The sequence below is a fragment of the Rhinoderma darwinii genome, chromosome 5 (genome assembly GCF_050947455.1).
Source record: "Rhinoderma darwinii isolate aRhiDar2 chromosome 5, aRhiDar2.hap1, whole genome shotgun sequence".
Taxonomy (NCBI): domain Eukaryota; kingdom Metazoa; phylum Chordata; class Amphibia; order Anura; family Rhinodermatidae; genus Rhinoderma; species Rhinoderma darwinii.
In genome coordinates, this window is record NC_134691.1 from 234628802 (window position 1) to 234655500 (window position 26699).

General features: G+C 40.9%; 1 protein-coding gene across 1 annotated transcript in view; it reads left to right on the forward strand.

Moving 5' to 3' along the window:
* COBL (cordon-bleu WH2 repeat protein) overlaps positions 1–13851 on the forward strand; it is a 395136-nt gene extending 381285 nt beyond the window's left edge. Inside the window, exon 15 of the mRNA XM_075826990.1 lies at positions 12351–13851. Coding sequence (XP_075683105.1) covers positions 12351–12377 — 27 coding nt within the window. The 3' untranslated portion in view covers positions 12378–13851. The remainder of the gene's footprint in view (positions 1–12350) is intronic.
* The last annotated feature ends 12848 nt before the right edge of the window (positions 13852–26699 follow it).

Sequence of the window (26699 nt, forward strand, 5' to 3'; positions counted from 1 at the left end):
ATTAAGTTATCTCTCACAGATTCACACACACAGGAATACAGCAACACAACCCGGTTTTATAACTCCACTTATATCACAAGCCACTTAATTCAGCTAGCTCAGAATAGAGCATGTTGCAGGCAGAAAAATTGTATCCACCACAGCGTCTCCACACTCTCTTTCGTCTGTCACATGTGCTCAGTGTGAACCTGCTCTTATCTGTGAAAAGGATGGGGTGGACCTGTAAATTCTTTAGTTCTCTGTAAACTGCCCGATACTGAGCCCTCATGCCACTCTCATGGAGTCTGTTTATGATAGTTTTTTCAGAAACATGCACACCAGTAGCTCGCTGGAGGAAGTTTTGTAGGGCACTAGGAGTGCTCCTCTTGTTCCTCCTTCCGCAAAGGAGCAGATAACGGTCCTGCTGATGCGCCGATGCCCTTCTACGGCCCTGTCTGGCTCTCCTCGTGTTACGGTCTATATCCTGGTATTTGCTCCATGCACTTGGGACTGTGCTGGTAAACACAGCAAACCGGAGCTGGACTACCTGTGCAACCTGAATGGGTGGCTCGGTTCCACCTCATGCTACTCGTATTGACAAGGACACTAGCAAAATGCAAAACAAGAAAATAATCAGGAAGAATGAGAGAGGATATGTCTGTGGCCACCACCTTCTAAACCATTCCCTTTTTGGGGGTTGTCTTGCTGATGCCTCTCCAGTGCACATGTTGTCACTTCCATTTGCACCAAAGTAGGTAATATTGATTCACAATCGCTTATGCTCCCTAACTGGACAGATTCATGTCCCTGAAGTTAATTGACTTGGGTTTATACTGTGATGCTTAAAGATGCTCTGTCACCACATTATAAGTGCCCTATCTTGTACATAATGTGATCGGCACTGTAATGTAGATTACAGCAGTGTTTTTTATTTAGAAAAACAATCATTTTTGACGGAGTTATGACCTATTTTAGCTTTATGCTAATGAGTTTCTTATTGGACAACTGGGCGTGTTTTACTTTTTGGCCAAGTTGGCGTTGTGGAGAGAAGTGTATGACGCTGACCAATCAGCGTCATACACTTCATTCCATTTACACAGCACATAGCGATATAGCTATCTCGCTATGTGCAGCCACATACACAAACACTAACGTTACTGCAGTGTCCTGACAATGAATATACATTACCTCCAGCCAGGATGTGATGTCTATTCAGAATTCTGACACTTCGCTAACGTTTCTGTGAGATTTACAGCAAGGCTGTAAACTGTCATTTAAAATGAGATTACGCTTGACTTGCTGTAAATCTCACAGAAACTTTAGCGAAGTGTCAGGATTCTGAATAGACATCACATCCTGGCTGGAGGTAATGTATATTCACTGTCAGGACACTGTTTTTGTGTATGTGGCTGCACATAGCGATATAGATATATCGCTATGTGCTTTGTAAATGAATGGAGAGAAGTGTATGACGCTGATTGGTCAGCGTCATACACTTCTCTCCACAACGCCTACTTGGCCAAAAAGTAAAACACCCCCAGTTGTCCATTAAGAAACTCATTAGCATAAAGCTAAAATAGGTCATAACTCCGTCAAACATGATAATTTTTCTAAATAAAAAACACTGCTTTAATCTAGATCACAGCGCCGATCACATTATGTACAAGATAGGGCACTTATAATGTGACAGAGCCTCTTTAAGTGTTCTCTTAATTTTTATGAGCAGTGTACTTTAAAGAGGCTCTGTCACCACATTATAAGTGCCCTATCTCCTACATAAGGAGATCAGCGCTGTAATGTAGGTGACAGCAGTGGCTTTTATTTAGAAAAACAATCTATTTTTACCACTTTATGAGCGATTTTTAGTTTTATGCTAATTAGTTTCTTAATGCCCAAGTTGGCGTGTTTTTACTTTAGACCAAGTGGGCATTGTAGAGAGGAATGTATGACGCTGACCAATCAGCGTCATACACTTCTCTCCATTCATTTACACTGCACTAGCGATATAACTATATCATTATGTGCAGCTACATACACACTATAACATTACTGCAGTGTCCTGATAATGAATATACATTACCTCCAGCCAGGACGTGATGTGTATTCAGAATCCTGACACGTCTAAATCTTTTCTGTGAGATTTCCAGCAAGGCAAATGTAATCTCGCGAGATTACTATGTAAACGGAATAGCTGGAGGTAATGTATATTCATTATCAGGACACTGCAGTAATGTTATAGTGTGTGTATGTAGCTGCACATAACGATATAGTTATATCGCTAGTGCAGTGTAAATGAATGGAGAGAAGTATATAAATACTCTCAGAGGCGTAACTAGTAAAGACTGGGCCCCATAGAAATTTTGGACTCCCCCCCCACAACCCCTGCATTCTCGACAATGAACATTTATCAGTTGTGTGTGCAATGTAAAAATATAGCTGGGCTGCCAAGCGTAGTCTTATTAACCTTTAGTTACAGAGTTACCAAAATTGTTACAAACAGTTAAGCACTGATATTGAAACTTTTTTTTTCATCTCTTAATTATGCTATTTCATAGTCAGAGTATCGTGACAGGAAGGGCTTATTTCCATCAGTTCCTGCTAACTTTTAGACTGAGTTCACACTGGGCAGATACGCTCCGTAAAAGCATGCGGCGTATCTCCTCTGTTCTAGCAAGCCGGCCTCCTGGGATGACCGCCACTATAGCCTGTGATTGACTGCAGCAGTCACGTAGGATGAAATGTCATCCCAGGAGGCCGGACTGGATGAAGAAACACAGTCTTCTGGGTAAGTGTGATAAACCAGTCTTTGGGGGATGTAATGTTCTTAATTTTCATGTTGTGAATCAATCTCCCATGCCATCTATAAAAGGGAGAGGTGTTATGAGTTGTGCTTTAAAGCCCATGCATCAGGTAAATCTCCCTGACTGTGGAGGATAATCAGGATGTCCTTTTCCAGAGACATGATCTAACTAGTTTGCATGTCAACACGATTACCAAATTTGTCTCTGTGGTGCTCCCATCACACCTGGGTGCTAATAAAGTCAATGCTTTGGAAGCCAGACAGCCAGACTCCAGTACCCACATGTCTACAGAAATGGCTGTATGGGACAAAAGAAATGTAATCCTTCAAAGCCCCCCTGTCATAATTAATCTTGTATATAACCCAGCTAGGTGCATATGATCCAGGAACTCAGATGCTCCTTGGGTCTCAAGCGCAGGTATTCTCGGCCATGAGAAACCCCAGAACAGAATGTTGGTTAAAACTATTCATATTTCATAGTCATGTTTGGTATGCCAAGGTTGGTAAATATATGCCTGGGAACTTGTCGGACACAGTATCTCGCTAGGAGATTCATATAAGGAGTTATGAACGATTAGAATTGTGTCCGGCAACTTTCCCTGTTTTTCATGTAATTAGCCACCCCCCCCCCTGACCAGGAGGAGGGGTGAGGGGTCTTGTTTGGACCTTTTATAATGGCATACCAAGAAATACGCAGTGTCAGTCCACAGGAGATGTGACCATATTGCAGTTCTGTCCACCTTCAAGCTGTTCTCCTCAGCGGGATCTCTAACCTATCAGATATGTAAGAGGTCTGTTATTCTTTGCTCTATTCCCTTTTATTTTGTAACTGTTTTGCTTATATGTTTGTCATTTTTATTACATAATTTTTGTAACCTTTTTTGTAAGCACTGTACTTTCGTATGTTAAACCTTGAAATTAACCCCTTCAAGACACAGCCTGTTTTGGCCTTCAGGACACAGCCAATTTTTTCAAATCTGACATGTTTCACTTTATGTGGTAATAACTCCGGAATGCTTTTACCTATCCAAGCGATTCTGAGATTGTTTTCTCGTGACACATTGGACTTTATGTTACTGGCAAAATTTGCTCGATACATTAAGTATTTAATTGTGAAAAACACCAAAATGTAGCGAAAAATTGCAAAAATTTGCATTTTTCTAAATTTATATGTATCTGCTTTTTGAACATCCTTTTATGTATCTGTTTTTTGAACATCCTTTTATTTTTCTATGACATCACAAGGCTTAGAACTTTAGCAGCAATTTCTCACATTTTCAAGAAAATTTCAAAAGGCTATTTTTACAGGGGCCAGTTCAGATGTGAAGTGGATTTTAGGGCCTTATATATTAGAAACCCTCGATAAGTCACCCCATTTTAAAAACTTCACCCCTCAAAGTATTCAAAACAGCATTTAGAAAGTTTCTTAACCCTTTAGATGTTTCACAGGAATTAAGGCAAAGTAGATGTGAAATGTTCAAATTTCTTTTTTTTTTTGCAGAAATTAATTTTTCATCTATTTTTTTTGTAAGACAGAAAGTTTTACCAGAGAAACACAACTCAATATCTATTGCCCAGATTCTGCAGTTTTTAGAAATACCCCACATGTGGCCCTAGTGCGGTAATGGGCTGAAGCACCGGCCTCAGAAGCAAAGGAGGATTTTGGGGCCTCCTTTTTATTAGAAAATATTTTAGGCTCCATGTCGGGTCTGAAAGGCTCTTGCAGCACCAAAACAGTGGAAATCCCCCAAAAGTGACAGCATTTTGGAAAATATACCCCTTGAGGAAATTATCTAGGGGTATAGTGAGCATTTTGACCCCGCAGGTTTTTTGCAGAAATTATTGGAAGTAGGCCGTGAAAATGAAAATCTACATTCTTTCAAAGAAAATGTAGGTTTAGCTAATTTTTTCTATTTCCACAAGGACTAAAAGGAGAAAATGCACCACTACTTTTGTAAAGCAATTTCTCCTGAGTAAAACAATACCCCACATGTGGTCATAAACGGCTTTTTGGACACACGGCGGAGCTTAGAAGGGAAAGAGCGCCATTTGGCTTTTGGAGCTCAAATTTAGCAGGAATGGTTTGCGGAGACCACGTCGCATTTGCAAAGCCCCTAAGGGACCAAAACAGTGAAAACACCAAAAAAGTGACTCCATTTAGGAAACTACACCCCTTGAAGAATCCATCTAGGGGTGTAGTGAGCATTTTGAACCCACAGGGGTTTCATAGATTTTATTAGAATTGGGCAGTGAAGATAAAAAAAATCATTTTTTTCCAATAAGACGTAGCTTTAGCTCAACATTTTTCATTTTCTCAACAAATAAAGGAATAAAAGAACCCCAACATTTGTAAAGCAACTTCTCTGGAGTACGGCAATACCCCATTTGTGGTTATAAACTGCTGTTTGGGCACACGGCAAGGATCAGAAGAGAAGGAGTGCCATTTGGCTTTTGGAGCACAGATTTTGCTGGATTGGTTTCTTGACACCAGGTCACTTTTGCTAAGCTCCTAAGGTGCCAGTACAGTGGAAACTCCCCAAAAGTGACTCGATTCACGAAACTACACCCCTTGAGGAATCCATCTAGGGGTGTAGTGAGCATTTTGACCCCACAGGTGTTTCATAGATTTTATTAGAATTGGGCAGTGAAAATAAAAAAAATCCTTTTTCTTCAATAAGACGTAGTTTTAGCTGAAAATGTTTCATATTCTCAACAAATAAATGTAAAAGAGCACCCCAACACTTGTAAAGCAACTTCTCCTGTGTATGACAATACCACATATGTGGTCATAAACTGCTGTTTGGGCACAGAGTAGGGCACAGAAGGGAAGGAGCGCCTTTTGGCTTTTGGAGTACAGATTTTGCTGGATTGGTTTCTGGGCACTATGTCGCATTTGCAAAGTCCCTGTGGGACCAAAACAGTGGATCCCCCCCAGAAGTGACCCCATTTTGGAAACTACACCCCTCAAGGTATTCACCTAGGGGTGTAGTGAGCATATTAACCCCACAGGTGATTGGCAGAAATTGGTGTGCACGTGATATTGCAGAGTGAAAATGGTTTTTCAATAGATATGCCAATATGTGGCGCCCAGCTTGTGCCACTGGAGACACACACCCCAAAAATTGTTAAAAGGGTTCTCCCGGGTATGGTGATGCCATATATGTGGAAGTAAACTGCTGTTTGGGCACACTGTAGGGTTCAGAAGGGAGGTAGCGCCATTTGGCTTTTGGAGCGTGGATTTTGCTTGTAGTAGTTTTGTTTGGAGTCTTACTGGTGTTTCCGTTTATAATGTGGGGGCACATGTAAGGCGGGCGGAGTATATAAGGGGCATAGTCAGGTGGTATAGTGGGGTAAAAAAAAACAATAAAATAATCCATAGATGTGTGTTATGCTGTGACACAATCCTTTCTGCACAGGCCGGTGTCGCACTAATAAATGGTCTTTACTTATCCCCCTTTTGGTCCGCACTCCGCACCTTTTGAAGTTTGGGGAATTTTGCTGGGAAAGTGTTGTCCTGGTATAATACGGGCGCCCTCACTTCCAGCAGATATGTTTGGGCCCTCCCATTCCTGGATCCCTAATTTTAGGGGCCTTGATAATTCGCCACTTGAAACAGAAGAAATGTTCCCCTCGGGCCGGCACAACTGCATATTTTTATTTCCTGGCTTATTGGTGCCTTGACTAATTTTATTTTTTCATAGACGTAGTGGTATGAGGGCTGTTTTTTTTTGTGTGACGAGCTGTAGTTTTTATTGGTACCATTTTGGGGTACACGCAACTTTTTGATCACTTGTTATCCTTTTTTTTGGGAGGCAAGGTGACCAAAAAACAGCAATTCTGGCATATTTTTTTAGTTCTTTTTATACAGCGTTCCCCACGCGTTATAAATTACATGTTAGCTTTATTCTGCGGGTCAGTACGATTACGGTGATACCTAATTTATAGCACTTTTTATGTTTTACAACTTTTTGCACAATAAAATAACTTTTGTAAAGAGAATGGATTTTTTCTGTCGCCAAGTTGTGAGAGCCATAACGGTTTTAAATTTTTCGTCGACGGAGTTGTATGAGGGCTTGTTTTTAGCGAGACGAGTTATAGTTTTTATAGGTACCATTTTTAGGTACATGCGACTTTTTGATCACTTTTTATTTAAATTTTTGGAAGACAAAGTGACCAAAAAATAGCAATTATGTCAGTATTTTTTAGTTATTTTTTTTTACGGCGTTCACTGTGCGGAATAAATAACATAATATTTCTATAGTTCAGGTCGTTACGGTCGCAGCGATACCAAATATGTATGGCTTTATTATTTTTTTCAATAATAAATTACTTGATAAGGGAAAAAGGGCGATTGTGTTTTGTGTTATTATTTGAAACTATTATTGTATTTTTTACAACTTTTATTTTTACTTTTTTTACACTTTTTTTGACACTTTTCTTTAGTCCCACTAGGGGACTTGAAGGTCCAACAGTTTGTTTGATGTTCTAATACATTGCACTACCTATGTAGTGCAATGTATTAGAACTGTCAGTTGTTCACTGACAGCAAGCCGATCAGGCTCCGCCTCTGGGCGGGGCCTAATCAGCTTACGTAATGGCAGACAGGAGTCCATTGTTAGGGCTCCTGTTGCCATGGTAGCAGTCGCCAGCCTTGCCATCGCGTGGCAAGGCTGCCGATTTGCTACAAACCTCTAGGATGCAGCGATCACAATGGATCGCTGCATCGAAGGGGTTAATGCCAGGAATCGGAGCTAGCTCCGGTTCCTGGCGTTAGATCGGGGTGTCCGCTGTAACATACAGCGGACACCCACTGCTGATGACGCCGGCTCAGCTTCTGAGCCGGAAGCTGAGCCGGCGCCATCTTGCCGATGGTACCGGAAGCCTCCTGGGCCCCGCCGACGACGGGGCATAGGAGGATTCCGTTGCTGGCGGACCGGGAGGTAAGCATTAGCCCTCCGATCGCCTTTGCAGCCACCGGCAACCCAGCGATCACGTTGCTGGGGTGCCGATGGCTATAAACTCCTCACATGCTGCGATCGCTATTCAACGCAGCATGTGAGGGGTTAATCGGTCGGATCGGAGGCTAGCTCCGGTCCTGGCCGATACCTCAGGGTGCCAGCTGTAACATACAGCTGTCACCCGGCGGTGATGTCGCTGGCTCAGCTCCTGAGCCAGCTTCATCTCCATGACGTACAGTTACGTCCAGATGCGGGAACAGTCCATCTCCCATGACGTAACTGTACGTGATTTTGCGGGAAGGGGTTAATAAGTTTGTTCCTTGCTGCTCTAAACCTACCCACAACCTCGAAGAGGAAAAGCATAACCTGTTGAATGCTATTTAGAATCAGTGCGTGCCTGTGTGAACGTGTGCGTTACCAGCAGGAGGCTCCTGTCGGCCTAATACGGCAAGTCGTGGCAGCGTTTTGTGTGGATGTGTGACCTGGATTTGGGGTGCGTTTAACTCATTGTTAGCCTGTTGCGATATGAGTGTGTAAGAGTGAGAGTGGACAAGCGGAGTTCCCCTTTACAGTAGCATCCAAGTCACGTGTGTCGGGAGTGGCTTTCGTGACAGTAAGTATAAGATTATTTTTTTCTGAGTTGCGTTTTTTGCGGGTTATGCGAACCCACGGCAAACTGCTATTTATTGCGGGTTTTACCTCCACAATGAATTCAATGGGTAAAACCCGCATTAAATAAGCAGCATTTATGAAAATACAATTGACATGCTGCAGAATAAGCGTTTTTTCCACTCAATTCCGTTGCGAAAAATCTGCAGTATTTACACAACATGTGAACTGACCCTAAGGGAAAGGTTGAGTATAGCTTCTTCAATTATGTTACAGATATCCCTGCATGCATCCCCCGCAGGCCCCCCTCTCTTTCTTTCTTTCTTTCTTTCTTTCTTTCTTTCTTTCTTTCTTTCTTTCTTTCTTTCTTTCTTTCTTTCTTTCTTTCTTTCTTTCTTTCTTTCTTTCTTTCTTTCTTTCTTTCTTTCTTATACAATTAATGTAGACCTGTGGTAGATCTATATTAATAAGATGTCATAAAATAGAGGGGGCCCTGGGAGGGTACATCATCTACCCGTCTCCTCCTGTAGAGAATGCCCCCTGACTGTTGGCATCCCCCCTGCATGGTGCCACACACAGTCCCCCTGTAGATAGTGCCACACACAGTGCCCCTGTAAATACTGCCACACATAGCCCCTGTAGATAGTGCCTCACAGAACCCCCTGAATGTAGTGCCACACACAACCCCCCTTGTAGATAGTGCCACACCACCCTTTGTAGATAGTGCCACAAACTTTTCACTTGTAGATAGAGCCACACATTTCCCCCTTGTATAAAGTGCCCCACACCCCCCTTGTAGATAGTCCACACACTACCCCTTGTAGATAATGTCATACCACACCTTGTAGATAGTGCCCTCCACTTGTAGGAACAAATAAAAAAAAAGTATACTCCTCTAGCCCCATTCCCACGATGAAAGAAGCTCCACACTCTCATAGCTTCCTCAGTCTTTTAGCCTATGATATGCCGAGACGGGGCCTTGTGTAGGCCGACGCGATCCAGTGACGCCAACCTGCATAGGGATTCTGTCCCAGCGTATTATAGGCTGCAGGCCTAACGTTTCTTGTAGCCTAGTGAATGGCAGAGCAGAGAGCTGATAGCTCCCTGCCTTACCATTTTTCTCAATTCAGGACGCAAATACAATTGCATGTGGCAGTCGCCCAGCGTACCGGGCCAAAAACCTCAGGATAGGCCATCAATATTAGATCAGTGGGGGCCTGCCTGTCGGCACCCCCGCCGATTAGCTGTTTGTACGAGTGCCGCAGCCTCTTCATTGTTTACATGGTTCACATTTCTGTTCGTACTTACATTTGTAGCGACTGTGCAAGGTATTTCACCACTGTCCCATTCACTTGTAAACAATGAGGAGGTTGCGGCGCTTGTACGAGAACTGCGGCCCCTTCAAACAACTGATTGGCGGGGTTGCTGTCAGTCGGACCCCCACTGATCTAATATTGATGGCCTATCCTGAGGATCCTCAATTTTAATAACCCGGATAACCACTTTAACAGAGCAAAATTACTTAAAGAATATCCACCTCAGATACCAAGAAGACTGCTAATAACCTTTACAGATCATTTAAATGCAGCATTCACTGGTCTTATATATAAATATGCCTTCTATCCTCAACAGAACCATAATGTGGCAGCCTTGTGATCTAGATCTAAGAAGAAGCTTAAAATTTAAGCGATTATGATAGAAGCGCTGTATAGTCTCAATACAGACAGTAATAGATGCAGCTATGTAATTGGGAGATTGGAGTTTATGTACGGGCTCTATTAAAAAAACAGTGCTCCAAACAGTTGATAAGATTGTACTGTGCTTGGTAATAAAGCAGATCAGGGTCCTGGAACATGTAACGCCGTTATGTTCTACAGGAGTACAAATTTATTTGATTATTTTTCAGACACTATTCTTATCCCCTTTGCAATATTTAACAGTTAAGACAAAGAAAAATTGCCTGCTTTTTCCTTCTGGAATCTGTATGTAGTTTATCCGCACAATCCAGGCAGAAAAGTGACTTGACAGCTAATCTGTGCTCTCACAATCCAATGCTCTCTGTAATTGAATTCTAAATTTAGCCTTCTGTCTGAATAGAGAATAAAACATATAAATAAACAAAATATTCAAGATTCTATGTAAATTTAAAGTAAACAATATTGTAAATATGTTGTGTCTTCTTTTGTTATAAGCTTATGTTATCTAAAAGGGGGCTATCCCATCAATCATATCAAAGTCCAAAAATACCTTTCTCATCTTTTTTTCCTGGTGCTTCTGCTAATCTGTGCTGCTGGGGGCGGGCTCTGAGCAGTATCAGTCTCCTCCTCCTCTGGTAGCTGACAATATGGTTCCTTCTTACTTCTCCTGCAGATACAGTAGGTTACGTTACTGCTATGCTACTGCAGAGGCTCTGCTCCTTCCCTGACAAGCAGGAAAGAAAGCTATTTCAATTGGCTGCTCTGCAGTGAACAGAGGATGCAGAGAACTGTCTGTGGGGAGAGTGACTGAGTTTAGCATGTTTGCAGCTTATAAGGAGGTGGTGCACATTTCTATACACTTTGAACAACTAATGTACATTAGGGCCAAAACATACAATGCATTCGGACAGTCTTCAGACCCTTTCCATTTTTCACATTTTGTTATTTTAAGGCCTTGTGCTAAAATTTAAAAAAAAACAAACGTTTTTCCCCATTATTTTGTACTCAATACTCCATAATGACAAAGTGAAAATAGAACAGTAGTAATCTGTGCTAATTCATTGAAAATAAAAAACTAAAATATTGCATTGACATAAGTATTCAGACGGGCTTGCATGTGTCTTTTACTAAGGAGAGGCTTTTGTTCTGGCCACTCTGCCATAAAAGCCCAGATTAGTGGAGTGCTTCAGTGATGGTTGACCTCCTGGATGTTTCTCCTATTTGAAAACAAGATCTTTGAAGCTCAGCGAGAGTAACTATTGGGTTCTTGGTCACCTGTCTTAACAACACTTTCACGGAATACTTAGTTTAGTAGGTGACCAGCTCTAGGAAGAATCCTGGTTGTTCCAAACGTCTTCTATTTCAGAATTATGGAGGCCACTGTGATCTTGGGAACTTTCAGTGCAGCACAATTTTTTTTTACCCTTCTCCAGATCTGTGTCTCCACACAATCCTGTCTTTGAGCTCTACAGGCAGTTCATTCCTCCGCATGACTTGGTTTTTCTCTGATATGCATTGTCATCTGTAAGTCCTTATACAGACAGGGGTGTGTCTTTCCAAATCATGTCCAATCAAATGAATTTACCACAGATGGACTCCAATCAAGATGTATACACATTTTAAAGATCATCTAGAGAAATGGGAGGCCCCCAGAGCTAAATTTCAAGTGTCATAGAAAAGGATCTGAAATTTGAGTTTTCCATTTTTAATACATTTGCAAAAATGTATAAAATTTTGTTTACACTTTGTCATTATGGGGTATTGAGTGCAGAATAATAGGGAAAAATGTGAGGCCTCAACATAAAAAATAAAAATGTGAAAAAAGTGAAAGGGTCTGAAGACTTTCCGAATGCACTGTATGTTAGAGATTAATATTTGTTTTTGTGTTTTTATTAGGGTGCATGGAGATCATTGAGTGGTTTCCACTGCTCAGGACAATACTTCTGTGAACTGCATGTTTCACTGTGACAATGTATTACATGTTGGCCTATTTATTTGAAAGGGCGCCGTGTAATTCTACATTTATGCAGGAAAATGAGCAGCTGCATAAAACTGTCAGTTTCATTCGAATTTACATATGTGAAATCTGCAAAACTCCCTTTTTTAATTGTTTAATTACGTAATGGATTATTCATTTAAAGTTTAAGAATTAATATTTGTTGGGCAAATTGACTTTCTTAGGAAGCTTATATTCTATGAACTAAGAATTAATCATGATAATCTGCATTGATAAGGTACCAAATACATATCCTGGTTCTTACCTTAAACATAACATGCTGGTTTAATTGTGCATTTCCTTTGTTACAGGTCTCTGCTTCAGTGCGTACATTGTAGGACAAAATAATTGAAGAAAGCAGCTGTACCTATCTGCGATGCCCAGACAACGACACACTTGAGGAGTCCAGAACAGCAAGTCTGTCTTGGTTACTTTGTCAACTGGCCAAATTTTTATACTTAGATTGCTGTTTTAAAATAATGGTTCAAAAGGGAAAATAATGTATTGCTATGCTGCACAATATGTGTGCCAAGGAAAATGTATTTTGCTATGCAATGCATTCAGAGATTGCCAATACCATACTCTTGTTGGCAAGATAGATCTCAGTAATTAAACAATACATACACCTTTTGCCGAAAATAACACTGTTAAAATAATTTTATTTTACCAAGATTGGTAACTGTCGATATGCTGTCACCAACCTCTTAAGACACAAAAGACAAATATAATCGGATAAATTCATGAATATTCAAGGTTTAGATTCAGCTGTGTATTTTATTATTGAATATTACAGATGTAGCCATCTTTATCTTGACTCTGTTAACTTGCTGCAGAGTAATGTCACACAACGAAAGCCATACAAAAGTCATTGAGAAAGTCAAGTTACATTGTGTATTTAATGCATTAAAAGTCAAGATAAAGATGGCTACATCTGTATGTTTTATTAAAATTTAATTATTATAGTGTAAGGTACCTTAGAGATAGCGTCCAACTTCCAATTTTAATATAGAGCAGAATTTTAAAGGCCCAATAACTTAAGGTGCCTTTACATGCTTCTTTAATAAGTACACTTTGACTAATTTCAATCAGTGCTTACAATTGTTGCAATGTGTAAATACTTGTAGACAGTCAATTTCAATCCCAAATCGTCAGGAATGATAAAAATATTCAATCTCAAAATCGATGTGTGGAAATATATTTGCTTGATGGTCTGGAAATTAAACCACCCATCTAGACGGTGCCCCACCTCTTTTCCATGTGACTATGATTACAATTTAATTGCAATATCGAGAGATTGACACACATAAAAGCATGTAATTTTCATTTTCCAAGAAATTAGCAAATTGTATGTATTATCGAATTGTGTAAAAGCACCATTACTTTATGTGTTTGAGCACATCACGAAATTCAGAAATGTGGTTCTGAGAAGTTAAATTATTTGTATTGAATTGTAGATGCCTGATAAAGAAGGTAATTCCCTTTGCACATCAGTCTTGGTTCTCATTCAAGATTACTGTAACATTGTTGGGTCCATCATGGGTCCCAGGTAGAAATAAGGCATCCAAAAATAGTAAGAAAAAACATAAGGTATACTAATAGGCATTGCAGCATAGAATTGTATAAATAATGATAATAATGTAATAATATAATAATATAATAATAATCTTTATTTTTATAGCGCCAACATATTCTGCACTTTACAATTCAGAGGGAGCATGGTACAAGGTACAGCTCATGAACAATTCAACAGAAGGATTGAGGCCTCAGTTAGCAATAGCTTACAATCTAAGGCTGGATTCACATGAATGTAAAGGACGGAACGTATTTCGGCCGCAAGTCCCGGACCGAACACACTGCAGGGAGCCGGGCTCTTAGCATCATAGTTATGTACGACGCTAGGAGTACCTGCCTCGTAATCATGTTTTCAGTACGGGACAGTAGTTCCACGGAGAGGCAGGGACTCCTAGCATCGTACATAACTATGATGCTAGGAGCCCGGCTCCCTGCAGTGTGTTCGGTCCGGGACTTGCGGCCAAAATACGTTCCGTCCTTTACGGACCAAAAATACTCGTGTGAATCCAGCCGAAGAGGAAATACTGGTGGCACAAAATGTAAAAAGTGTTTGTTTAGACATAAAGCTGCATGAGCCAGTCACCAGTCAGTATCTATGTGTGACAGATATGAAGCGCATTATGGTTCAAAGAGTGTGGGGGATCCCGTTGAAAGAAGGTTCTGAGGAATTTTGTAGTGGGGAAGCAATAAGAAAAAGGAATCAAATTAGGGAATGTGATAGGCCTGTCTAAAAAGATTTATTTTCAGAGCACGCTTAAAATGTGGATGTTGGGAATTAATCGAATTGACCGGGGTAGCACATTCCAGAAAACTGGTGCAGCATGAGAAAAGTCTTTGAGATGGAGATGGAGGTTCGTAATATGGAGGATGTTAGTATTAGTTTGATGGTAGAACGTAGAGCATGGGTAGGGTGGTGGACAGAGATAAGGCACAAGATATAAGGAGGTGCAGCAATTTGGAGAGCTTTGTGGATGAGAGTAATACGTTTAAATTGTATTATAAAGGGAATGGGCGACTAGTGCAGTGGCTGGCACAGGTAGAAGCATTGGTGTAGCAGTTGGACGGAAAGATTAGCCTGGCACTCCCACGTTGTAAGAGCAGCGCATTTTCCAAGTACCCAGAACTAAAGGAGTGTGAAGAATGTGGTTTAGGTGATTTGTTGTTGTTGAGATTACCACATAGTCACAACAATTTGATATTTTCATGAGCATTTAAAACTCAGGAGGCTCCCTTCCAGCAAGAGTCACATTGACAAGAAATTCACGTACTGTAGCTGTAGCCCATAGAAAGATATAGGAATCACCATTATGTGGCTTTGCCATGCCACCCTTTTTTCTAGTGACAGTTGCCAGTCCAGCCCCAGCATTTGACAGAAAAAGCAACCAACCAATATAAGCTGTTTGATAGTTTTTAAACTGTAGAAGTAGAATAACTTGTCTCAGAAAGCATTGTCTACCCTTTTGTCCATTGTCCTTTTAATAATTATATTTGGTCATCAAAGAGATGATAGCCTTACACCGGTAATTTTAAATAGGTATCTATAGCTGGCCATACACAAGAGACACAAGTGGGACAAAACATGAATTTTGGCCATTCAGCCAACAATCGTTTAAAAAAATGAACGGGAATGATTATCTGCAATGTCTGATGGCAGACCCCTGTCTCCCAAATATGTGCTTAGTCAGATTGGAAAATTTCGGTCATGGTTGGCCAAAACTACATGTGTAAAGCATAATTTGCCTCTTTACACCAGCCCCAGGGTTTCAGTTTTTTGTAAACTGACTCCCTGATCGGCGAGTTTAGTGTCCCTCAGAAGATTGATCTTATGTGTATGGCCTGCTTAACTCCGTTTAGCCATGAGCTACTGTGTCAGATCTTGAATAAAGAAAACAAGCAATACAGGCCAACTGGGCCATACAGTATGCCGACATTATATATTGAACTTCTTTAGAAAATCACCCTCTGAATATAGTACACACATGTATTAGAATTGTAAATTTGTAGCACTTTGTGACAATACTACAGTGTGGTACTTGATAATGTAGTGGTATGGCAACCTATTGTTCATATGAAACTATAAGACCCAAAATAATTGGCAGTCTCAGGTATGCTTCACCATTAGATAAGAAAGAGTTTAAAACTTTTTTGTAGCTAGGCATTTTTTTACTCAGGGCAAAGATTTATTGGGGAACAACCCCACCCCATTAACATTTAGAAGTGGTAATTCAAAGTAAAAATTTTTTTTTAAATGTAGTACTATAGTACTACTATACTGAACACATACATAAAACCGCACACATACAGTCTGTTGTTCCACTTTACCACACACACTTACGTAGAAGTTCTATACTGCACAGATATATAGTACTGCTATATGTTTCATACATACAGAGATACACATATAGATGTAGCAATCCTTATCTTGACTCTGATAACTTGATGCAGTGGGATAAGTTGTCACTTAAGCCATTGAAGTCGTGGACTTTAAGTTTCATGCCACTGTATTTAACACGTTTAAAGTCAAGTTAAAGATAACTACATCTGTACGGTTTATACAGAATACACAGATACATACGCAATGCACATATAAACAAAAAACAGTACACACACACATATACGCATTATACATACGTCACGTGACGTGAGGTCAGGTGACTGGACTGGTCCACTCATGTCACAGCACGCCCCGACCTCAATCTGACTGCCGCTGCCGCCGTGTCATTCCCTCCTTGGCTCCGTCCGCCCATCCTACTTACTCGAAGTGAGGTCCAGGTACTTAAAGGAGATTTTTTCACCAAGGACATTTATGATATATCCACAGGATATGTTATAAGTGTCCGATAGATGCGAGTCCCAGAACTATCTCTAAAACGGGGGCCCCTAAATACCGTTCTACCTCTTTGTGTTGTGGCTGAAGCTTGTGATTTCTTGTGATTTCTGACCATGAAGAAGAAAACAGCGTAGTTCACTGAGCTACGCTGTTTCCGTAAGGGCCATAGAACTGAATAGTAGTTATGGAAACAGTGTAAGTCGCATGCTACGCTGCTTCCGTTACTGCCATTCACTACTATGGCAGTAAGACACAAAAGACAAATATAATCGGACTATTCATTCATGGTCGGAAATCAGCCGGAACACAGAGAGGTAGAACTGGGTTTAGGAGGCCCCGTTCTAGAGATAAGTGCGGGTCCCAGAGGTGGGACCCGCATCTATCTGACATTTATGACATATCCTGTGGATATGTCATAACTGTCCCTGATGGGAAACAAGTCGTAACAACTTACAGCTGCGAGTTCTTTTCAAAACTTACTGTTGTAAAGAGTTGACTACGCTCCAGACTGACCGACGCAGTAGCAACCTCATCAATACCAACTAACATCACATGCCTCACCAAAGAGAAACAGTTCCTGCAATCACATTAGTCAAAATGTCCCTTGGCAAAAAAAGGTTCCCCACCCCTGCATTACATAAATATATAGTTACAAACATTACACACACACATAGTTACAGTACACATTTACCTCTTCTGCAGCTAGTTGTCACATCGCAGCAATGGAAAGAGAGCTGCAGTGAGCAGAGCCTGTTTCCTGTCTGAGCTGCTCTCTGCACCCCTTCCCTTGCATTTATCTCACACTGGAGATTTTCTGTAGATTTTGCATGCATTTTCCAAGCCAAAAGCAGTATTGGATCCAGGACAGCAGACATATAAGGCCTTTCTTTATATATTTCTTATATTTAGGTTCCGTTCCTGGTTTTAACTTAAAAAATGTATGCAAAATCTGCTGCAAATCTGCACTCTGTGAACAAGGCCTTATTGTTACTGTTCTACTGGATAGAAATTCAGTTTGCTTTTCTGTAATGAAGTAACTTTTGGCAGGAAGAGGTTAGTCAAACATTAATTCTCATCATGTGGGGTTATTTACTTTTCATCACTGCCTCCTTTAAATGGTGGTCATATATGTTGTTGTTTTTTTAAAGAGATTCAGCATACTAAAAAGTCAATAGGCAGCTATTCGGATAGGGTGCAACTTTCCAATATGTTTACCATCCTAATTTTGCCTCCTTCACACTGGTCGCGGATCAACAGTGCATATGCATGACAGCAAGTCCTGAATATGTCAAGGAAGTACATGTGGAGAACCTGTTGTAGAATAGGTGCACCTGCACATAGGAGCCCTTCCTGGACAAGACATGCACAAATTGTTCTCCTGCATCTGCACTGCTGCATCACTTGTAAGCTCTGCAGTATAGGTAGGCAGAATTGGGAAGGGGCTCATGCCTCAAACTTACATTCCATCCCAACCGCTACAAATGAGGAAGCTTTTTCTAAAACCGTAGGACCTATGTAAAGAAGCTCACAAAAGAAAATAGGGAAAAAAAAAACTGTATGAAATTACAGTTGTCTGATGTGTTTATCGCTCACCTGAACTATCTTAGTGTTAAAACAAGACATATGCTTAAATTACACGTCTTGTGATATAAATACTGTATGTACATGTTGACATGTTGAGCATTTACATTGATTTGTTAAGGAAAATGAAGTATCTCATATCACAAGATATGACTTGCTGACTCCTAACTTGTTTCTTATGCTTATGATCTTTTTAATAAATGATAAGGGAACATAATATATCCAGACTTTCACTTATTTTCTTTCCTAGAACTGTATAGATGTAGCAGTGCTGTGTTTGTCAATGTAGTATATCTTAGGGTATGTGCACACACACTAATTACGTCCGTAATTTACGGACGTATTTCGGCCGCAAGTTCCGGACCGAACTCAGTGCAGGGAGCCGGGCTCCTAGCATCATAGTTATGTACGACGCTAGGAGTCCCTGCCTCGCTGCCGGACAACTGTCCCGTACTGTAATCATGTTTTCAGCACGTGACAGTTGTCCTGCAGCAAGGCAGGGACTCCTAGCATCGTACATAAGTATGATGCTTGGAGCCAGGCTCCCTGCACTGTGTTCGGTCCGGTACTTGCGGCCGAAATACGTCCGTAAATTACGGACGTAATTAGTGTGTGTGCACATACCCTTATTCTGTCAGTTGGCACATAACATTATGATTTCACAACATTTGTGTTTCTTAACCCAGTTTGTTTTTAAAGGTATGAAACAATTCAATGATGACCACAGCAATTCTACATCTGTATATTGAGTACTGTGTAGGTGATAGGTAATCCTAATCCTCTATCAAATATGTTGATGACTGTTTAATAGTTTGTGTTTGTAGACTGCAGGAAAATGATGGTATTGTATGCAGCATGATATATCTATAAATGACATATACCAGCAATAGGACATATGCACAACATAATCTACTTTTATCAGTGTATAGCTGGTTATTGGGGCGTCATACTCTGATTCAATATACTGTACCAACTGAAATGTGCTGCTTACTATGTACAGACCTGACCTTAGGATATATTTGTGTGTCTTTTACATCATTCATAATGTAGACTGTATCTTACTAGGAAATGTTTAACAGTATTGGTTGTTGTTAGCTGTATTAATCAAATCACAGAGATATGTCTATGTAAATGCTTAAATTAAAATTCTAACTTAAATGTTAATAGGACTTATTTTTGTTAAACAACTAAAACACTAGAAAAAAAAGAGGTCTGGAGATAAATCTATAAATATATATAATATATATTTTTATGCAATTGTTTCTAACATATTATTTTTAGATGTAATAGCTGAACTGCAAAAGTTGTGAATTGGAGAAACAATGTATGAGCCAAATATAGGAAACAAATAATTTCTTCTGTATTGTGCCACAAATAAAGGAATCAGAAATTAACCTGTGAATTGCACTTCTGTATTGTCATGAACTGTGGTACCTTCCTATGAATTCAAAGAATGAAGAATGAAGACAATTGCGGTAATAGAGTAAAATGCCTGAAGGTGGGAAGGACAGCTGGCAAGTGAATCATCTCTACAGACACACCTGTATGGGAAACAGCTAGGAGTAGCACACTTGTTGAATAAGCTCTATATATCCTTTGACAAGTAGTGCAGGTGAATTGGACACACCTCAGGCATTGATTGCTGCCAAGTTGGCTGCCATCCACTGCATTTTATATCAACTTGAGTAATATTATTGTTGAATAAACTACACTACAAAATGCAAACAAGCGTTAAAGCTTCTATTTCACTTCAAAAATAGCAAAGTCAGAAAATCTTTAGGCTTGAAAGTCAATATTGTATTTCACAAATAACTGTTCTGTATATAAGATTGACATTACTGTCTGGCTATTCATTAATGGAAAAACAAAAGCAGCATGAATGAGTTAAGCTGAGTTTGCATGTGGTTGTAAGAAACAGAGATACATACAAAACTCAGCACTCAGGTACTTGATGAAAAACGTTGAATTTTTATTTTGCAATCCATATATTATGAAAGTTTTCGGTCAAATTAGACCTTCATCAGATAGTTCTATACAAGAAATAGAAGTAATAAGGAATAATAAGACATAATATCACAATTATGTGACATTACATAATGTGAAACAGAGTCAGCGTTCTCCAAGTTATACATATGTTTTAAAGACAAAAACAGGTATAAGCATCTCATTAATATAGGTATAACATTCTCACTGAACAAATGTCCGTAAACTACAGGTTGTAACTCACATCCAGAAAAAATTAACTGTAATGTACATTCCCGCCATTCAAGGACAATGTCCAAAATGTTGACTGTCTTGCTTGGATTCTGCAAATGCGATTTGTAGTTGTCTATACTCCACAGCATTTATCAAATAATACTGACAACCACATAATGCAATTACAACGTAAATATATCTAGGATGGTGTCCCATAAATAGGTATATGGTAAAAGAAAAAGAAAAGAAAACATCTTACCGGATTACCTGGAAGAGGGAATAGAAGAAAAGTAATACAAGACTAGTTGAAACATGCTCCCATACGCAACATCCGTTGCTGTGTTGAATGGCGCCAAGTCAGAGTAAATTCAGCATCTATTTAAGAACACTTCACCTCAAGTTACCTATGACGCTGCAAGCATACAGCGTCACGATGTAGGTTAATCACGTGACATGCCAGTACGTAATATGTAATGAATAAATGTAACTACGGCAACCCATGTCCGTCATATCACATGATACATACAAGAAAACATATGAGTAATGACATAATGCTAAATAGAATTAGCTATAGCTATATATCATCCTTCGCAATTCTGCAATATATTCTCCTAGATTCGCAGGACTAAGTCCTATCGGTCCTGTTGAACTTAGAAAGCATGGAATTATATATCAGCCATTTACACATATTAAAAAGTATAAAATAAATGATAACAGTAAGGAGCTATAGTTCATAGTACCAAAGTCACCTATTACATTTTTAATTAAAACTATGTGTCATATTCTCTATTTAAACCCCTCTATTTAAACTCCAACAACTGCATTGTATGAATCCAAAAGGCTTCCCTCAATTTCAATTACCCTATATGATCACCTCCTCTTCTAGGAATGGCTACTTGCTCCAAAACGTGAAACTTCAATTGTGATACATGATAACCCAATTTATGAAAATGATTAGGTAATGGTAACAAAAGGTTTTTACATCTGATGGTTGACTTATGTTGTGAAATACGGTCACGTATATGCTGGGTAGTCTCCCCAACTTACCCGAGACCGCAAGGACATAAACCACATATATGGAATCATGTAATGGGAAAATCTCTCCCTGACAATGGATGAAAAACTTTTTCCTCTAATAATTTACCTCTAATAATGTAAGTTTTAGAGGTATTCCAGAGGTGATTAAAACAGAGGAGTTATGTGACTTTCTTACTGATATGTTTGCAAGCCTTTTACCACATGCTTCAGACACAGATTTAATTATGGATCGAGTAGAAAGGCTTCCTAAGCCAAAAGTCTTACCTTCCACTACTCCAAGGGATGTTATTACCCGGATCCATTTTTTCCAAATTAAACAGTAAATAATGGGAGCCATGCACCATAAACCAATTTTGCCTGAAAGGTTCCAAAATATTTCTCTGATGACCTCTTAGCTGCCACCCTGGCCAGGTGACAAGAATTTGGTGCCTGTACGAAAATCTTATGTGAAAATTATTTTCCCTATAAATGGGGATTTCCCGTTAAACTCATCATCCCTGGCGCTGGTGGGAAGCATGTGGTGACCTCACCTAAGGAAGGAATAAGTTTATGTCGGGAGTGGGATCTTACTACTGTGTAGGATACAAGTGGATAGAGTAAATGCAGCTCACCTCTCTGAGCCCTCTTTACAGTGAACTTCTTAGCCGTGTACTCACTATCAAGACTTCGATGTATATTGTATGGAATATCATCAGTTCTCAGGTTTTCTTATTTGTTATGTTTTTACTTATGCCTACATATTGTCTTCTAAGGATAATTGTGAGTATTTACTATGTGAATAGTGACATGCCTTATTATGCTATACTTATTACTGCATTTACTTCAATCATAATCACATCGGCCCATCGCTATCCACAAACATTTAGTTTTGGTATTTAATGTAGTCTCTCTCAATGTTAAGAGGCTTAATTCCCCTTTTCATGCTTTGGAAAGAAGCCATTCAGTTAAAAGCAGATATTTTTTGTGTACAAGCAACGCATCTTCGACCTGATGGTATGTGTAGACTAAAACATAAGACTTTTTACATTTTGTGCCACCAGTATTTCCTCTTCGGCTGGATTCACACGAGTATTTTTGGTCCGTAAAGGACGGAACGTATTTTGGCCGCAAGTCCCGGACCGAACACACTGCAGGGAGCCGGGCTCCTAGCATCATAGTTATGTACGATGCTAGGAGTCCCTGTCTCTCCGTGGAACTACTGTCCCGTACTGAAAACATGATTACAGTACGGTACAGTTGTCCTGCAGCGAGGAAGGGACTGCAGTGTCTTCCTGTAGGGCACTTGCGGCCAAATTACGTCCATTACGGACGTAACATGCTCGTGTGAACCCAGCCTTACAGTGTTCAATGACCATCTGTGGACTCTACCTCCACAGTACTTTTCTTTGAACCAACTCCTTTATTTACTTTTGTTAATAAGCACAAATTATTTGATATCTGGTGTATTTACAACATCCTACACAGCATGACTTAATTCCCACCCTCATGAAGTTTATACAAGAATAGACTATCTCCTTGTTGACAAGTTTCTACTTTCCAGAGTGGAGAAGTCTATCATCCATATGATACGTTGGTCTGACCGTGCTCCTATTTCCCTGATGTTGACTGAAAGATTTAAACAATTCTCTAATTCTGTGTGGCGTTTATATAACAACATTCTTTCCCACCCGGATTTTGCCCTTAAAACTCAATGTTTACAAGATTACTTTCAGTATAATGATAATAATGGCGTTTTAAATAGTACATTATGGTGTGCCCTTAAATCCACTAAGAGAGGGAATTTTATTTAACAGACCTCTTTTGCTAAAAAAAAAAAACCAAAGGACTACTAAATTACTCCACTTGCAGCTACAGTTGGCTAACTTACATACTTTGAATAAAGCATCCTATTCCACCACTAGGACCAAATAAATATCACTAATACAAACCCAGATTCATGCTATTAATACTTACAAATATGATCTAGCTTTACAAAGTATTAAGGTTACTGTCACGATCTAGGGGTATTTGGACCCACTAGGCCGCTCTGCCATAGTGGAGTGGCAGCTGGCCAAATCACAGTCTATACAAGTTTATGCAAAGTCTTTAGCACAAGGGTACCTGTGAGAGTCCAGACAGTAGCAGAGGCTTTGGCTCAGAGTGGCAGATGATACCAGACGTGGTGTATAACGGCAGGCGTGGCAGATGACACCAGACGTCGTGTATAACAGCAGGCGTGGCAGATAACGCCAAACGTGGTGTTTAACAGCAGGCGTGGTAGATGGTACAACATGACTCCAACACTAGATAAGGTTCAGGAACAAACATAGCACGGGATACAGGATACAGGATATAGGTAGGAGGGAACAGGAACACTGGAAGCAGGATACAACTAAGGGACCATTTGTAATACGAACATGGGTAAATAACAACATTACTCAGGCAAGGGGTGGAGCCCTTTATATAGTCCAGGGTGATCTGGGGAAAGGTTAAGGAACTTGAACATGTGCGCGTCCTGGCCCTTTAAGGCCAGAACAGAGCATGCGCGCGTACCCTAACATTCAGAGCAGGGCTGGACGGCCGTAAGTGCTGGAGTCTCCTAGGAGGGAGACGCTGGCAGGATGCCAACAGTCTATTGTCGTGGACGTCGCGAGGTAAGGAACAGCGGCGGTCCGCGACCACGGCCGTGACAGTACCCTCCCCTACGCCCCCTTTCCAGTCCACTAGATAGAAAGTTCTTCCTCCTACTCTCTTGAAGTCCAGAATCTCCTTCACCTCAAAAACATCAGAAGAACCGCTGGGAGCCACTGCAGAACTAGGAGACTTACTGTAGCTGTTCAGAACCACAGGCTTGAGGAGGGACACGTGGAACGAGTTGGGGATTCTTAGAATAGGAGGCAGCTAAAGTTTATAGGATACAGGGTTTATCTGTTACAGAACTTTGAAAGGGCCGAGGAACCTAGGAGCGAATTTGTGAGAGGGCATCTTAAGATGAATGTTTCGAGGATAGCCAGATCTTGACTCCAGGAGAGAACTGAGAAGGAACTTTTTTTTTCGGCATGCTTTTTCATGCGGTCCACTGCCTGGAGGATCACAGACTTAGTTTTCTGCCAGATGTGAATAAAAGTCCCAAATGAAGAATTTGCTGCTGGTACTTGAGTCATGAATGGCACAGGAAGAGGAACTCGAGGATGCGGGCTGTATACAAGGTAGAAAGGAGACGAGGCAGTAGATTCATTTGTGTGATTGTTGTAAGAATGTTCCGCCCACGGCAGAAGTTGTACTAAATTGTAATGTTGGGCGGAAAAGAAATGACAAAGATAATTCTCTAAAATATGATTGGTCCTCTCTACTTAACTATTGGACTGTGGGTGATAGGCAGAAGAAAAGTCCAGCTTTATGTCTAGCAGGTTGCACAGGGCTCTCCAGAACTTGGATGTAAACTGTACACCCCGGTCCGAGACAATATGCAGAGGAAGTCCGTGCAGATGGAAGATGTGCAGAATAAACAGATTTGCCAGACGAGGAGTAGACGGGAGACCAGTCAACGATTCACTGCTACCCTGATCGTAGTACATCCAGCTGAGGGAGGAAGGTCTGTCCATAAATAAAGTCCATAGCGATATTCTGGCAAGGTGCATCAGGGATATGCAGGGGTAGTAGCAGACCAGCAGGTTTGGAGCGGGTAGACTATTTTGAGGCACAGTTCACACATGAGGAGCTATAGTCCGGAAGCTCTCTGGGCAGAGTGGGCCACCAATTGTCACGAGCTATCAAGTCCTTTGTCTTACGGACACCAGAGTGCCCAGCCAGTGTAGAGTTGTCCCCAGGCGAGAATTCTCTTCCTCTCTGCAAGACGAACAAAAGTTTTTCCAGTAGGAATGTCTCTAATTTGCAGAGGGTTAGCGGCAATATTCCTAGAAGGATCTATGATATATTGAGGAGTCTCCTCAGAGTCATTGGTTTCAAACGAGCGAGACAGAGCATCAGCCTTCATATTCTTGTCTGCAGGACGGAAGTGAAGCAACAATTGAAATCGGGCGAAGAATAGCGACCATCTGGCTTGGCGCTGACTGTAGGTACCTGAGGTTCTTGTGATCTGTATAGATGATAATAGGATAGATAGCACCCTCCAGCAAGTGTCTCCACTCCTCTAAGGCCAACTTGATGGCCAGCAACTCCCAATCACGGATGGAATAGTTGCGTTCTGCTGGAGAGAATAATTTTGAAAAGAAGCCACAAGCCACCATCTTGCCTTTAGAGTTCTTTTGGCATAGTAGTGCTCCATCACTAACGGAAGATGTGTCCACCTTCAGATAGAACTTCCGAGAAGCATCAGGGTGATGGAGAAAGGAGGCTGACGTGAAAGCGCTCTCGAGGCTACTAAACACTGATTCTGCCTCCAGAGGCCAAACTTTGGCATTCTCTATGAGGAGGTAACACTTCGGAGGCCTTTTTAGAAAAAACATCAGCGAAGTTCTGAATAAACTCAGGTAGAGTGTTCACCTCCTCAGGGAGAGAGATAAAATTAACAGAAAAACATGACGTCATGCATTCATTACCCTATTTGGTAAGATCCCCAGTATTCCAGTTAAACGTGGGATTATGCATCTGCAACTAGGGAAGGCCTAAAACCAAATTGGACGATAATCCCTGCATCACCACTACAGAGCACTGCTCCAAATGCATGGAGCCAACAAGGAGTTCAAAAACAGGGGTATGCTGTGTAAAATAACCATTAGCAAGAGGAGTGGAATCGATACCCACTACCGGGACAGGTTTAGGCAAGTCAATCAATGGCATAGCTAGAGACATAGCAAATTCCACAGACATAATATTAGCAGAAGACCCTGAATTCACGAAGGCACTGCCGGTGGCAGACCTACCCTCAAAAGAGACCTGAAAGGGAAGCAAGATCTTATTAGGTTTCATATATACGGGAAATACCTGTGCGCCCAAATGACCTCCCCGATGGTCACTTAAGCGCGGAAGTTCTCCGGCTGCTTATTCTTACGCCTAGGACAGTTGTTCACTTGATGCTTGTCATCCCCATAGTAGAAGCAGAGACCATTCTTCCTGCGGAACTCTCTACGTTGTTGGGGAGAGACGGAGGCCCCGAGTTGCATAGGTTCATTCGAGTTTTCCGTGGAAGAATGAAGCAACGGAACATCGGGAGCCATCATGGGGGGGTCAGAGGGGAAGGCACAAAAACGTTCCAGTCGTCGTTCCCTGAGACATCGGTCAAGACGTACTGCTAAAGCCATAACCTGATCTAGGGAGTCAGAAGAGGGATAGCTAACTAACAGGTCTTTCAGGGCGTTTGACAGACCCAATCTAAACTGGCACCTCAAGGCAGGGTCATTCCACCGAGAAGCTACACACCACTAAAGTCAGAACAGTACTCCTCAACGGGTCTCTTACCCTGACACAAGGTCACCAGCTGACTCTCGGCAAAGGCAGTCTT